Source organism: Dipodomys spectabilis, unplaced genomic scaffold (assembly GCF_019054845.1).
Source record: "Dipodomys spectabilis isolate Male_0828 unplaced genomic scaffold, ASM1905484v1 ptg000436l, whole genome shotgun sequence".
NCBI lineage: Eukaryota > Metazoa > Chordata > Mammalia > Rodentia > Heteromyidae > Dipodomys > Dipodomys spectabilis.
The window spans coordinates 7,154,267-7,170,823 of record NW_024871113.1 but is presented as its reverse complement, the minus strand read 5'-3'; the positions used below and the strand labels follow the sequence as shown (position 1 = coordinate 7,170,823).

Below are 16,557 nucleotides of genomic sequence, written 5' to 3'. Positions count from 1 at the left end.
GAGACTTCCTTCCCATTGCCTAGTTATACTTTGCTGGTTCAGAGCCAGACACTGAAAACTTCCTTGGGATTTTCATAGGACAGTAAGATTCATTAGTGAAATCAAGCAGATGTCATGTACAGAGGTGAGTGATAAACACAGAATCCATATTGGCAATTTTTTGATTCCTTTCTTCTGGGCCATTCAGAACCCTTCAATTCTCTACAATATGAATACGCACCTCCCTAAAATCTAGGTCCAGGATGGTGGGTGGCAAGGTTTAGACATTCGTTTCAGTTAGTTGTCATGTTTTTTCAGTATATGTTTAAGTCTTCAGAACTTCTCCTATTCATACTCTTCCAGAAAAAAAAAGTTGTGCTTAGGAACTAGGGACTACCTGGTTGTTTGGAGGTAATACTCACATGCCCAGTCATTTCCTACAAAGGCCTTTTGGATAAGATACTATTTGCTGAGTACTTTGACCCATCCAGGTTTCCTAGGGTCAATTTTAGATGTACAGCTAACATGCCCCTCCATCCTTTGGGTACATCCTCTCCTTTGGCCAGTGGCTCAAATCCATCATTTTTCCTAGATAATTTTCCTTGGGCAGTAGAAATGACTCCTGCACAGTCCTTCATCAATGGCAAAATTAATAGTCTTCCCTTGCTAATGAGTGTCCTTAGTGCACTCAGAAAGTTTAAAAGCCCCTCTGCCATCCCTCAGGTTGAAGACATTAATTCAAGACAAGGTCATTTTGACTACACCTAAATCTTCCCATGAACACCTTCTTTACTAAGCTCCTTGTCCTTTCTCTTGCTTCTCTGTTCCATATAGAATGCTTCTCACCATGCTTACTCAATGCATACATGGATACCCAGGCCATACTCTGCCCTAGGAAACCAGGACAGAACTCTATACCTCTACCTTGCCCTGTCAGGTTTTTGCTTCTTCTAAGTTTGACTCTCACAAGGTCCTATGGAATGACATTTGTCCCTGGTTTGTGATCCAGGATAACCACTTTCACCTTTTCCTCTTTCTTCATCCTTCATCTATTCTGTTGGCTTCTATACTGTTGAGATTTACTTTCCCATTGTCTCTTCTCAGGGGAATTTTATAAAATCTTATCCATTCACAGAGATTTTACTGTGGTTTTACTCTAAACAACACTTTCAACTGAAACTTTCAATAAGATTTTAAGCTACTCTTTGTGAGAATCAGTATTTCTGTATGTTTTCTTTTCTTCTCTGAAACGTCAATTTAGGTAAAGCAGAGGAGGAAGAGTAAGAAAAGAAGACATGAATCACAGGAAAGAGCCAAGGATTAACCAGCCAGATGACAATAACTCATCAGATTTAAACTGACTGATTCTACAGCCCCACCCTGTGATTTGTCTACAGAAATTCAAAGTGTGAGATTTAAAAGTAGTCCCCATTGATGATCTTTAAACACTTTAAGATTTTAAAGGTAGAATCATGTCAAATCCCTAGCACTGGGGAAGCTCTACTTCTGAAAGCATTAAGTTAAGGCCATGAGATGATGCAGTCACAGAAGGGAATACCAATTACCTTCTGATCACTTCCTCATCATCATGTGGCTCAGCTCTGCTTTTAAATGATGCATCAAAACTCAGCCATAGCCTGAGCTGGGGAACTAAATCAGTCATTCAGCAAGTCCTGAAGATATTAATCTATAACATCTCAGGTTTTCTTAAATATCCCATAAAAACACTTTCTAATACTCAACAGACATTGGCAGGGGAAATGTAACACACAAAATCACGAGTTTGAACAACGAAAGCCCTACACCTTTGGATGGCCTTCTTCAGCTTGAAATATCAGTGGAATGTCCATGTGTCCTCTAAGTTCTTGGAATTTACGGCAGAGAACAGACTGTTTTTCATAACTGATTCACTAAAACTTCATACAACAAGGAAACCAAATATTCTGAAGGAAGAATGGGTTGTGAGTTTGGATGAAATATTTAGTAGATCTGACCCTGGAAATTATGAAGGCAGCATGAACGTTTTAAAAATTTTTTAAATTGTGTTCTTTCAAACCCTTCTTTCTTTTTTTCCGTACCATCACATATCAACTCTCAAATTGAGGAACCAATTTCTGTCACTATTTCTCAATGTCCCAATATAATCTTCTCCATCTGGTTATTTTTAAAGATCACAGCTTTCAATGTGGCTCTGAGTTGTTCATCATATGGCAAGATTCACACAAAGGACTGACTGTCCAGGCTGTTCCTGACACTCTGGCTCTACAGGTTCATTCTAGAGTTACAGTTACTTAACTCTTGCTTCTCTTTAGGAAGACCTTTAGGATGTCTTCGCTACATACTAAGGGAAATCCTAGAGAAAGTTTATACACAGGTACTGTATTGCCAAGAAGAAATTTCTTCTACTATGCCTCCATCAGAAAGAATGACATTGCCCCATTTGTTAGGAAATGGAAAGACTTGGAAAAAGTTATATTAAGTGAAGTAAGCCAGGCCCAAAGAAACATAAGTCCCATGGTTTCCCTTATTTGCAAGAACTTGTACATGTCTGAGTCAAGCAGAAAAGGTCAGATAAGTTGATGTTAGGGAGATGAACCCTAAGATATGTATTCAAATGTTTTTTTTTTTTTTCATGCGATTGTTTCTAACACATTTATAAGATTATTTCTTTGTTGCTTTATATGTTCCTTTCCCACGGTATATCCCCTGCTTTCACTGTATTTGATGTTGGTATAATTTGTGGAGGGGAAGGGAAAAAACAAATCGTTTAAATAGGGATACAGGTGGACCCATTGCAACAATGAGATGTACAAGTCATTATGCTGAAAAACGAACTTTACAACTTTGGTTGGGGGGGAGGAGAATTGGGTGGGGGTCGGGGGGAGGATGTGAAGGGATAGGAAGGGGAAACAAAGGAGGAGGCTACAATGCATGATAAGAAATGTACTCATTATATTGCCCATGTAATTGTAACCCCTCTGGACAGTATTTTCACAATAAAAAAAAGAAATTTCTTCTACAACAACCATAGGATGCTGATAGTAACTTTGATGAGAATGATGGTTTTATTTTTATTTCTTTCTGACACAGCTATGAATGTTTTCTGATATACAAGCTGGTACTCAAAAAATCATAAAACCCACCTGCATTCATATAATTTGTTTGCATGTTACCCTCTTTTTTTCATGTTTTTATTCTGAGGTTGTAAATGGGAGATCAACACAAAGATCATACTTCCTTACAGTTTATAAACTTTTATATTGGAAAAGACTTTGTATTTCTTATCAATCAAATATAATAAAATTATACTTTCAAACATTGATAAATGGTGATTACTCCAAATTAATATTTTAATTAATAACAGCATCCAATAAAATAATAAATAGCAATTAAATAACCTACCAGATTTGCAATGATGTAGTGGTAGCCTTTAACATGTTTTCCAATGGTGATAACCTAATGGCAATAAAGAAATAATAATTTAATAAATACATATGTTTCAAAGTACAATCACTAGCATTCTGATTTGATTCTTGCAATTTACCTACTGTACCTTTTGATATTCCATAATGACCCTTTTAAAAACATAATAATCAAAACGACAGAATATTATTCTTGAGAAAAACTAATAATATGCTTTATGGCTTAATATCTTTTGAGGAGTCAGTCACTAAACCAAAATGATCAGCTCATTTTTGTTATAGTGAAAGTCAAGCCACAAAGTTTTGAGAAGCATAAAATTAAGTCACTTAATCCACAATAAGTTAAATTTTATTTGTAAAATTCTATGTCTTTTTAGTAAAATATCAAGCAGCTAAAATTGACACTGGACTATTATATTCCTGCATCCTTAATAATTGTTTATAGAGCTATACAAATTTCAAAGAATGCCGGTAAGAAAATAAATACAAATGTTTTCAGGGTGTCAGCTTTGACTCTGAGGTCTTTGATCCATCTTGAGTTGATTCTGGTGCAGGGTAATATATAAGGATCTAGCTTTAGTTTCCTACAAATGATTAACCAGTTTTACCAGCACCATTTACTGAAGAGGCTGTCTTTCTTCCATTCTACTTTTTAAGCTCCCTTATGGAATATTAGGTGGCTATAGGTTTGTGGGTTCATTTCTGGGTTTTCAATTTTATTCCATTGGTCCTGAGGTCTGTTCTTGTGCCAGTACCAAGCTGTTTTGATTACTATGGCTTTGTAGTAGAGTTTACAATTTGGTATTGATATTCCTCCAGCACTGTTCTTTCTGTTAAGGATTGTTTTTGCTATTTGGGGTCTTATATTGTTCCATATGAATTTTTGGATTGCCTCTTCTATTTCCTTGAAGAAGGAGGTTGAAATATTGATAGGTATTGCATTGAATTTGTAGATATCCTTTGGAAGTATTGCCATTTTCACGATGTTACTGGAAAGAATAGAAGAAACCCTAGGTCTCCTTGGCACAGGCTGAAATTTTCCTAATAGAGACCCAGAAACACAACAAATCAAAGAAAGGATGGACATGCATGAAACTGCAGAGCTTCTGCATGGCAAAGGACATAGCTAGCAAGATCAATAAAAAGCCCATGAACTGGGACAAAATTTTCACTAGCCATACAATGGACAAGGGTCTCATATCTAAAATATACCTGGAACTCAAAAAAATTAAATCCCCCAATAACAAATCCTCAAAGAAACAACTGGCCGATAAATAAGTGGACTAAAGACTTAAAGAGAAACTTAACTGAAGAGGACATAAGAATGGCCAATAGACACATGAAGAAATGCTGAACCTCTCTAGCCATAAAAGAAATGCAAATCAAAACAACATGTATATCCTTCCCCCGCCCCCACGATGTAACTCCTGTTTTCACTGTATTTGATGTTGGTATAATTTGTGGAGTGGAAGGGAAAAGACAAATTGTTTCAGTAGGGATACAGGTGGACCCATTGCAACAATGAGATGTACAAGTCATTATGTTGAAAAACGAACTTTACAACTTTGGTGGAGAGGGGGGGAATGGGTGGGAAGGAATAGTAAGGGGAAACAAAGGAGGAGGCAACAATGCTTGATAAGAAATGCACTCATTACCTTGCTCATGTAATTGTAACCCCTCTGTAGGGCTGAGATCTGAGGATCGCGGTTGAAAGCCAGCCCAGACAGTTAAGTCCGTGAAACTTTATCTCTAATAAACCACCAGAAAAATGAAGTGGTGCTGTAGCTCAAGTGGTAGAGCACTAGCCTTGAGCTGAAGAGCGCAGGGACAGCGCTCAAGCCGAGTTCAAGCCCCACAACTGACCAAAAAAAAAAAACAAAAAAAAACCTTCTCTAATTTGGGGAGGGGAAGGGAAAACACAAAATTCTTAAATAGGAATACAGGTTTGACCCATTGTAATAATGAGATGTACAAGACATTTTGTTGAAAAAGAACTTTCCCAACTTTGTAGGTGTGTGTGTGGGGGGGAGAGTAGTTGTAGAAGTTGGAGGTAAGGGATGGTAGGGGAAAAAGAAAGGAGTAGGCAACAATGCTCAATAGGAAATGTACTCATTGCCTTGCTCATGTAACTGTAACCCCTCTGTACAATATTTTTACAGTAAAAAATACAAAAACAGAAAATAAATACAAAAATGTATATGGATATGTAATATGGCATTCCTACTCTAAACATCATGAAATGTTTATGGCTTAGTTCAAATTATATTATTTCTAACCTTAGACATTAAGGAAAGAGAGAAGGTATTTTTCTCCACAAATCTGAGTCATTCTCAGATGCTTACAATAATTTTGGGTATTGATGAATCAATTTGCCTTCACTGACCTACATCAATTACCAAGAGAGTAGGTACAGATGACATGGCCATGCTGTGTTCCTCGTACATGGTTACAAATACTCTTTATCCTTCAATGGGTTTATAGGTGATAAACCCAATGTAAGATAAAATATGTAGAGTCAAAATGTATCTCATATACCTCATCACCAAACACCACAGCCTGGCAACACAGGAAGGTTAAGAGCATAGATCGTTTTCCCCTCATGCTCTAGTGGCTGACTGGAAGCTAGGGCTGCTGCAAGAGAGCAAGAGCGTCACACTACATATTGCTAGCTCTGGAAAAGACTCAGATTGGAATGGTCTCTAATGAATGCCTGTGCCTTTCATTGCAATATTAAAAAGTTAGAAAGTGAGCTAGTTTGAATCAAGGATAATCAGTATTCAAAGGTAATTCCCATTGGTAAGGAAAGTGAGCACCCCAATGGAAAACATGGAATGTCAGGGCTATAGACAAAAAAAATTACATTTGGTTGAACTGTTTCGATGATTTCCAGTAATAAGCACTTTAATATGGTACAGAATCCAACTATCTTGCAAGCTTCTCCAAATCTACCTTCTTCATCCTGTGCACTCAGAGACCTTGAACCCTTCCTCTCTATAACCTTAGTACTTCACTTCTCTGGCTTTTCTGATTGGAATGTGCTCTTCATCCACTTTTATTTTTACAGCACCTTGATACTCAGCTTCATTGCTATCTACTAGGAGATGACTTCCTTGACTCTCCATTATCCTAGGCATTCAGGTACTCCAAAGCAATACACTCAGTTCAAGTCGAAGACAAGAGTCCTAGGAAGGATTTTTATCAGGTGCCACTGTAATTTTAAGTGGTAGCCTTTAGACAGGAAGTTGGAACTTATATTGTGTTCTAAAACAGTTTTTATGTAACACAACTAAATTGCCTTTCCAAAGGAACTGAATCCTCTATATTGAAAGGAAAATTCTGGAAAAATAAAAATACAAACAGATGTGTTTCTGAATTAAAAGTATATGAATTAACTTGAACTTAATCAGGATGATTGTGTCCATTGGCTCTCCTAAGGACATCTGTTGGTTGTACTTATTGTAAATGCTGTTTCAGAAACATCTATGTCTTCCTTCTGAGAATTTAGACATAAATAGTAAATGATTATACAAATAGGCCTGCATTGTCCCTAATGTTCATTAACAGTAGGGATATGAATACTCACTATCGCTATGACCATAAAAGAAAAATTAGTGACCACAGTAGGTGGCCATCATAACTTTGCTTTATAGTAGTGACTAATATGATACTAACAACAGAAAAGTTAATTTATAAATGTTTCTTATGACTAAATACTTTTTATATTAAATTACAGCTTAAAATAAGTGCATTCAGCAAGGTACTTATGGCTTATGTCTATAATGCTTATCAGGGAGCTGAACTTTGAGTTTCACAGCTAGAAATCAGCCTGGGCAGAAAGTCTATGAGGCTCTTATCTTCAATTAGACAGTAAAAAGCAAAACCTTGAGGTATGGTTCAAGTGGTAGAGAACACCTTTAACAAAAAAGCTACATGAGAATATTAGGACCTGAGTTCAAACCCTAGTACCAGTGTCATAAAGAAAAAAGAAAGGAAGAAAGAAAAGAAAAGAAAGAAGGAAGGAAGGAAGGAAGGAAGGAAGGAAGGAAGGAAGGAAGGAAGGAAGGAAGGAAGGAAGGAAAGAAGGAAGGAAAAAGGAAGGAAGGAAAGCTTCCTGCTTTATGTTGCTTTATTTTCGTCATAATGCAATATCTGTCAGGAAGCTTTTACTTGATGAAGAAATGAATGAATCTGAGACAAATGCCACCTATTGTGGGAAATTTACAATATGATCATTTCCCTTTTAAGAACAGATACTGCCTCCCCCGTGCTCTCTAGATCACAGTGATTCTGTGGAATTTAAATCTCCCCCAAAGTCCTTTGTGAGACTTGTTTCTCAGTATAGCAAGATTGGAGAACCTTTAAAAGGTAGGGGCTTAATGAAAGTAAGATCTGTGATCAAAGGAAGATGGCTCTGAAAGAGGATTTCAAGACCCTGGTCTCTCACTCTCTCTGTTTTTGCTTCCTTACACCCTAAGGTGAGCAGCTTCTTCCCCCAAACCTCCCAGCACATGTCATGATACATTTTCCAAAGCAAAAGTCCAATTGACTATAGATGGAAACCATAAAAACTATCTTTCTATAATATAATTATCTCAGGCTTTGGCTACAGCAAAGAAAGCTAAGCTATCACATTAAACTATAGCTCATACTCGCATCATATGGTGTATGTTCACTTTTTTCTTCCCTTCTAAACAAGTTCATAGGATGTTGCACTATGAACTTGGCTTTCTGTGCATCCCTGGCTCAAGATGGAGAATGTCCTTAATAAATGTTAGCTAAATGACACACAGTCCATTGCATTCACTCGAGAATCTTATGCAAACCATTGTGCATGTTGAATATCTGTCCAAATAAACATTTATGTAAGAATGATCACATATTCAAAACAAGATTTCCATAATGTCCTAGTTTCTTTCCAATTTCTGTCTTCTGGTTTTGAAATTTTTACAGAAACTTTTTGCTAACTTTTATTAAGATGAGTCAGGAATACCTAATATTTTTAAGCCAGATTAATGAACATTATTAAAATTCAGTTTTAATGAGAACTTCCTATGAAATTCAAATGGTATTTTGAGGTTCACATTTGAACAAGAGACCTTCAGATTAATCTCCTGAGACGGGCACTAGGATTTTCCTTCTGAAATTATTCATTTCTCTGGCATATAGCATTTAGTTCTTTGTGATAACAAGTTAGTTTTATTCAGTTATTCAATATTTCATGAGGCATGCAGTTTCCATGTTTCAAGACTTGTATAATATATCAATTAGGGCTTGTATAATATATCAATTAGGGCTTCACCAATGTTGGTAGAATGTTTTGTGTTATACAAATTAATGACTGTGTTTTTTTTCCTTAAAGCCTACATGGGCCAATAAGGATGTCATTTATGTGTTTTTGTTTCAACAAAATACAAGCCACAATCATAGATTTGCACACATAAACACATAGAATGAGAGAAACAGAGAAACAGAGAGAAAGAAAAAATAAGGCAAAGGTATAGATATCATCAAAGGATATCTTACTCAGTATGATTATGTTTCCTTAGATATTTACCCTGACTTTGAAAGCAGGTACATTTTATCTTTAATCACTACAATATCACTTTGTGGCTGTGTTATCCTAAAAAAACCAAAAGTATAGCATGCTGGTATTCTAGGGACAGATACAAAACCTCCTTATCGCTGACATCATGTTACTTTTTCAAACCTCTAAATAGGTACTTGTGGCTAATTTCCCAGGGGTTTTTTTATATTGACACAAATCCCTCAATATATGACAAAAATGATTTATTCTAAAAATACTTATTCTCTATAGAGATATCGAGTTAGATGGTAATATTAGCTTAGTATATTATAGTCTACATGCTGTATGTACTCTACAAAAATCTTTTCACCTTCTCTTAGCTTGCCATTAATTTTAACAATACTGTATGTTTATCCCTAAATAGTTCAGCAGAATTTAGTTCAAACTATGCAAGTACAAAATATCAATATTCAAGGCAATGTTTAGCATGTAGAACATAAAAATCTGAAAATAAATGATGAATTTGATCAGTTAGCATGATTGATAAGCTACTGCTATTGCTAACTAAATCCAGAGGAAATTTAATTGATCATCTTCATGGCATCCTATATAAACCATAAAATGAAAACCATTGTTCAAACATCTTGCACAAAAGAGCTTTTGCTCCTTGCCAATGCTGACATGGCAGCAGGTTCTATATTTGATGCCATTAGAAAACAGAGTGGAGCAAACCTGGTCAACAATGTCATTCACTTTATCCCGTTCACAGTCGAGGATTACACGCCGTTCCTTTTTTAGTTCCAGATCTTGGAAGAGTGATCTGTAAGTCTCATCTTTCTTGTCATTGTTAATATTCCCCACATTGATGGCAGTCACCTGCCACTTCTTTTCAGCCGCAGAATCCAGCACAGCTTGCAGTGTTGATAAGCCTAGAAGAGCAAAGGACAGGGCTGACTGATAAAGGGACTTGAACAGCTCAAACTGGGCTGTGAAATCACCAGTATGTGGCCTGGTAAGCCTGATGTATTTGTGCAGCCGAGGGGATGATGACTCTTCACAAAAAGCCCTGGCTCGAATCTCTATTATCTATCTATTTTGGTCTATTTCACATCAGGAACTCATGATTTAAACTGTTGTTGGATAAAAATGAGGTCAAAATTGGATGCTCAGTAGTTCATCATCTTCTGTGCAACACAACTAAAGCATAATGTCTTTATTACCTCCAGTTTAAGTAAAATCTAAAGACCCCACAAGATTTCTTAATTCATAGAATATAGAAGCTATTTTGTCCCATGTGACCACTTAACAAAGATAAAGACGCTCAGGGAGAAGGCTCTTTGGGGGTGCATGGGAGTACAAGAGCAAATAATGTGTACTAGATTGTGCTATTGCTTCTGGTTGTTAGTTGTTCTTCCTTCTGCAAGCTCCTGTTATTTTATTTTTGTTACTGTTTTTATTTTGTTAATGTTCATCTTTTAACCAAATTTGTTTCATTTCCTAAATATAAACTCCTTTGTACTACCATAAAAAATATTTTGTGAAAAACCCATTTGACTACTTATTAGTGCCTTTTCTTACAGCATGGCAAGTATGGTAATTATGGTAATTATGATGATGATGATGATGATGATGATGATGATCCTTGACTATATGTAGCTTATATTTTGAACTGCACATTTGCTTGGCTAGTGCTGTGCTATTTGAACCAGACCTTCAACTCAGCTTTTTACCACTTATTTGGAGATGGAGTCTCACTAACATTTTTGCCCAGACTGACCTTGAATCATAATACTAGAAAAATAAATAAAGAATTTTATGTCACTTTGACAATTAAATTTAAAAAAAAAGAATTTTATAGATTGGCTGGGTGCCAGTGGCTCATGCTACTCTGTAGACTGAGGTCTGAGGACCATGGTTTGAAACCAGGCAGGAAAGTCCAAGAACTTCTTAGATCTAATTAGCCCCAAAAAAGCTGGAAGTAGAGCTGTGGTTCAAGAAGTAGAGCACTGCAGAGCACTAGCCTTGAACACAACAGCTCAGGACCAAACCCAGGTCCAGAGTTTGACATCCAGGACCAGAAAAAGAAATTATGAATTGAAGCCAGTTCTGGTGGTACATCCATGTAATTCTAGCACATAAAGGCTAACGCAGTAGGACTGAGTTCAAGACTAGTCTGGGTTGCATAGGAAAACCTTATCCCAAACACATAAAAAGAATTTGATGGATTCCATATTGGTTAAATAATATGCAATATGAGCCTCAAATATCTTGTGATAAAATAAAACAAGGAAGTGCTCAAAATGAAGTGTGTGTCCTAGGACTAAAAGAGTCTCTTTAAATAAAGATGGAATCATATGAACATCAAAATATTAATTAATGTATTAAATGCAATGGCTAGGATACAATTTATTTTGTGATAACTGGGGTTTGAACCCAGTGCTTCATGCTTGTTAGGCAATTACTCTACCACTTGAGCTATTCCCTCAAGCCTTTTGAATTTTTCAGTTATAATTTAATAGTTTTCCTTGGGGCTAACACCAGACAGCAGTCCTCCTACCTGTTCCTCCCATGGCAACTGGGAGCATGGCTCAAGTGGTTAGAGCACTTGCTTGACAATACACCTGGATTGCAGGGGTCGAATTCAGATGGTGGGAAATGCTAGACTACAACATAATAAAACATAATAAAACTCTGACAAGATATATTAAACAGTTGTGATACATGGTATTTAACTTTACCCTGAACACTTAAAAATGAGGCTGTTAATTGATTATTCCTTAAATGTCATGCTGACATGGCTGTTTAAAATAAGAATTATTTTTCCAAATAAATATCAAAATATGTACAGATAAAATAAAATAGTTGTGTTTTTCTCTAGATAGTTTTTGAGAGGAGAGAGATTAATTGAATAAAACAAAATTGATTATACTAGTCATAGTTAAAGCTGGTTTAAGAGTTCCTGGGTGTTTTTCTATTACTATATCTTACCATTAAAATATTTCATTAAACATTAAGATAATCTACCTTATTTCCTAATTGATGACTGAAACTTAAACTGAACTTAAAATGTTTGGGGATAGTAAAACAGCAACTACCTTCTTTCATCTACTCATGTGGAAAAAAAGGCATAAATAAACATGAATTTTTTTCAAGGGATGACTTGAACACATCACATGTCAATTTAAAAAAAACTTAATGATAAAACTTCAGAACACATCAGAGAACGCCTATGATTTCTGTTCATTTTAGGTAAATTAAATCTTTTCAACTAAAATTCAAGTCCCTTTCCTGTTTTACATCATCAGGAAAGACATAAGATGCACAGCTGGTCATCACATCAATTCAGCAGCTACCAGTGAACTTGAAAACAGCTATTAAGTTTAGTCTGTGTTCTTCTCAAGTAGGAAAAAGAAATCTAAGTTACCCCACCTCATCTATTCTTCAAGCCTTATTTTCCACATTTCAAGGATTGTTCAACTCTCCCCAATCACCTTCTTAAAAGTATATCTATAGATGATGTGATAGCATGTACACTTTTACTCATCTAACAATTGTAGTGAGCCTCCTTTATTCTATTGTATTTTTATTTAACTTTGATTTTCCTCATACTAAAAATTATATGTGGTGATGCCCTTGACATTTTATCTCATCTTTGACAGATATTATAAGAAAATTTACATATAAATCCACTTATAAATTTGTAAGTGGATTCCACCCAATGATAAATTTAAACTTAAATTTATTGGCAGTTCACCCTGTCAAATAATATGGAAATGATATATAAAATAAAAAGAATGGGATCTTTAAAGGTGTCTAACTTTCAATCCCATTTGTTCTGTGTCAAAAGTAACTGATAGTAGATTTTCTATTATTATAACTCAGGATTAATATTTTGTGGCCTGTAGAACCCAACAATAATTACATGTATTTATTAAGTAGCTAGAGAGCTAAAGTAGTACAATGTCATATTTGATTAATTTACTTCAGTCAAAAGACAGGGAATAATATCAAGCTACCTCCAGAGGACTGCCAGGAGTCCTTCACAATCCAGAGAATGAGCCCACATGCAATTTGTCCTTTGCTTACTAATCCATGACTTTGATTTTTTTCAGTAACAGAAACCATTTTTTTCAATCCCTCTCTATTTCATCCCTTGTTCACACAATTGAATGGTTTTTGTTTTGCTAAAGTTATTTTTTTATAGTTAATACTTTTAAATTTTCAGTAACACCAAAATTGGATAATTCTGAAGGTGAAATTAAAATGTTCAATCAGCACAAATTAATGCTCTATTTTTCCCCTTTTTTCTTTTATCCTCAGTGCTGGGCCTTGCACGTGCTAAGCAAGTGTTCTACCATTGAGCATTTCTCCACCCTAATTTGTCATCTTCTCTCAGTCTCATGTTATAGTTAGGAGTGCAAGTGTGACTTTCTCCTCCATATAAACTAAGAACATCTTCATAAATATGCTTTCCCCTTAACTTACAGAATAAACTCACATGGACACTGGGAGCTTCACCTAATTATTGTTTTATTCAATGTTATTAAATAAATTTTAAACATTTGACTCTAATATTCATATTATGAATATGAATGTACTAAAACTTCTTATTTCTTGTTCCTGACTGATTTGGAAGAAATAAAAATGTTTATCCACATAATACTCATCTAAAAATAAAAAAAATCAGAAAATGACTATTTCTCCTGATAAATACATGAGTTTAAAAAGAATTTGTTTTGTAAACTTTCAACAATATTGTTAGAGTCTAATTCTAAGTTTTCAGTATCATTAAATTCTTAGACAGTTTTGCTACAGTAAAGATTGGCTAGTCTAAAAAGTATTAAATTGCATTAAATTTATGTGTTTATAATTTAGTAATGTTCTTTTGCTATATGTAACCTATTCATTCATCGATATTCTCCATGAAGCCCAAGGTTTTAACGGAAGTAAGTGATAATTTTATCTAGATGTAGCATTAATAATGTTGCCAGAGTGAAAGGAAAGACTTTAGCCTAAATGCAGATGAAAGCAAAAGGGGAAAATTTAAAATGAATACTGCCAAAAGATGAAGCTTATTCAGATCACATGGTGGTTCTGAATGATACTGTCATTGTTCCATTTTAAAACCACTGCACTTACCATTCTTTCAGGCACAAAATCTACTATTTGTGATCATTAAAGCATGGCTGCATACCTAAATCAAGTTCAGATTTCCCTCATCAGTATTCTCCAGAACATCAGAAAAAAAGTATTTTTGTTTTAGGAGAAACAGTGATGTTTACTTGGAATGAATTAAAGTGCCTTCCTTTCAGAGGATAAACAGATTTGTTCAAAATTAAAACCAAGACATACAGATAAATATAAAGTGTTAATTGAAGTTTAACTATTATCTATAAAAATGTCTTACCTTATCGTGTTGATAAAACAAAACAGTAAATAAAAGCTGCATTTTGATTAGGCTTTTATATTAGATACTAGATACATGTTCAAAGATTAAAAGTATAGCTAGTGTGTTAACAGAGGCAGCCCACTGATTTCTGGTTTAAAATGCACTGAAGTTCTATCCCTTGCTCTCTGTGGAATAGTAAGAAGCTGCTAAGGACATCAAGTCCTTAGTTGCCGTGCCCTGGCTAAGGAGGAGACAGTAGCAATCCTGAAAGGTCACCTAGTACCAGGTGAATAAATTCAGAAATATCACCAGAAAACTTAGACTCATCTGAGATTATTCTGTGCAAAGATCAGAGGCATTCATATATTTGCTGGTTTGCAGATGGGATGTGGTCTCTTGATTTGTTGTCTCAGCATTTGGATGGACAGTTGGGGCACAAGAAAGACTTACTAAGTTATCTAAGTTAAGAGCAGTTCAAGGAAGTAGAATAGAACAATATTGATTCTTTTTCATCTGATTTGAAATCTTGTCACAATATTGGAAAGGATATTTTCATGCTTAAGTCCTATGTTATTCAAAAGACAATTAATTTGTTAGACATCATAATATAACAGTATGCTGATATGATCTAGCCTCTCCAAAAAGGTAAATTTCCAAATCATGTAACACTGAATTGAAAAAGGGCCTCCCCAGAGCAGAAGAGAAAAGGGTTAAGGATCCAAGGAACAATGTAGTTCACATGGTGAATGCATGGATGATTTTTTAAATGTAATATGATGTCAAATCCACAAAAATTAAATCATTAACTAGAAAAAAAATCTGAGAGCAATAATCCAATTTCCATAAGCCAAGAGGTGAAGCTTTTGCCAGAGTTTGAGAGCCTTAAACATTATCTCTGAAAATGGGTTTAATTGAAAGGCCAGCCTGATACTCTTCACATTAAACAGCAGCAGCTACTTGATGCTACCTTGAAAATACATCCATCACGTCATTTTAGCTTTAAGCTATAATTACTTAATATTATCCCTGTAATGTTCTTCATGGGACAAATGCACTCAACTCATATCAATTTGTATAATTTAATAATTAGAGATTATCTCATCACTTCAATTTCATTTAATATATCCAAAGTTTTAATAAAATCACTTTAAAATGTCCCAGATTCTCTTTGGAAGTACATAAGTTCATCCATCTTCACCTGTCAATTCCCTATGGCCTATCTCACTGAGCCTCTTTCCAAATACTAATATTTCTCTTTTTCTATTTATATTAGCTACTATCAACTTGAAAACTCTAAAAGCTCACAGGGGGTTAAAAAAAAGTGTCACAGGGGGTTAAAAGGTTAAGAAGGATAAAGATGTGGAGTCCACCATTTTCAACCTTGTCATACTGTCAAAGACATTCATCTGCTGATTCATCACTGTAGCTAACGAGATTCATCTTTTAATATCATATCAAATTTAAAATGCACCGATGTTTAAACCATTCATTTTTTAACACTTGCACACTGAGCACCAGCTCTGCTTGGCGGGTGAATGTCCAGTTAGGAATGATTCATCCGTGCACGGGGCACTATTTAGATACTGCTTTCCTGGAGACCCTTCCACTGCTAACAGTGTGTAGCCCAGGTGCTTCTGTTAACCCATGGAGCAGAGCGAGGACTCAGTAAGCAGCACCTGAGTGACAGAATCAATGGCAGAATTAATTATGAATTTTGATAGGTCCTAGGAAGGAAAGGAGACTTAAAACACTGCTTTCAGAGTGGGTGTGAAAGGCATATCTGAGGAAATGATACAAAGACCTGGACATTGCAAAACAGTAAGAATTTGAGTCATATGTAAGCATTTGAAGTGCAAAAGTTTGGTCTATCTGAGAAAGTGAAAGAAGGTCAAATGGATTTAGATTTAGAGAGCAAGGCAACGGAGTGCACTGAAGAATTGGACAGGAACCAGGTAGTATAAAGCCTTCAAGCCCTGCTGAGAATTTTGATTTTACTCTCATTAAATACAAAGCCATTGAAGTGTTTTAAGCAAGAGAGTGATATTATTAAATAGTAAAAAAGATACTTAGAAAATAATTCTAGTTGCTTTGTGTGGAGTTTGAGAGATGACACACTGAATATACATTGATGATTGGCAGGCAAGGATTGTAATGTAGAAAAAATATCTAGAAATAAACTAGTAATAGATGGTAGCAATCACATTAATAGGATGCAAAGGTGGGAAAATATGAAAAATATGTCT

General features: G+C 35.3%; 1 protein-coding gene across 5 annotated transcripts in view; it reads right to left on the bottom strand.

Annotated features, from left to right (window-relative positions):
- Positions 1–16,557, bottom strand: part of Gria2 (glutamate ionotropic receptor AMPA type subunit 2) — a 139,299-nt gene that overhangs the window by 44,033 nt on the left and 78,709 nt on the right. For all 5 annotated transcript variants that reach the window (XM_042668397.1, XM_042668393.1, XM_042668395.1 and 2 more), the window contains exons 4-5: positions 9,658–9,854; positions 3,382–3,435 (exon numbers count right to left, since the gene is read on the bottom strand). In XM_042668397.1, the coding sequence (XP_042524331.1) occupies positions 3,382–3,435; positions 9,658–9,854 (251 nt within the window). The remainder of the gene's footprint in view (positions 1–3,381; positions 3,436–9,657; positions 9,855–16,557) is intronic.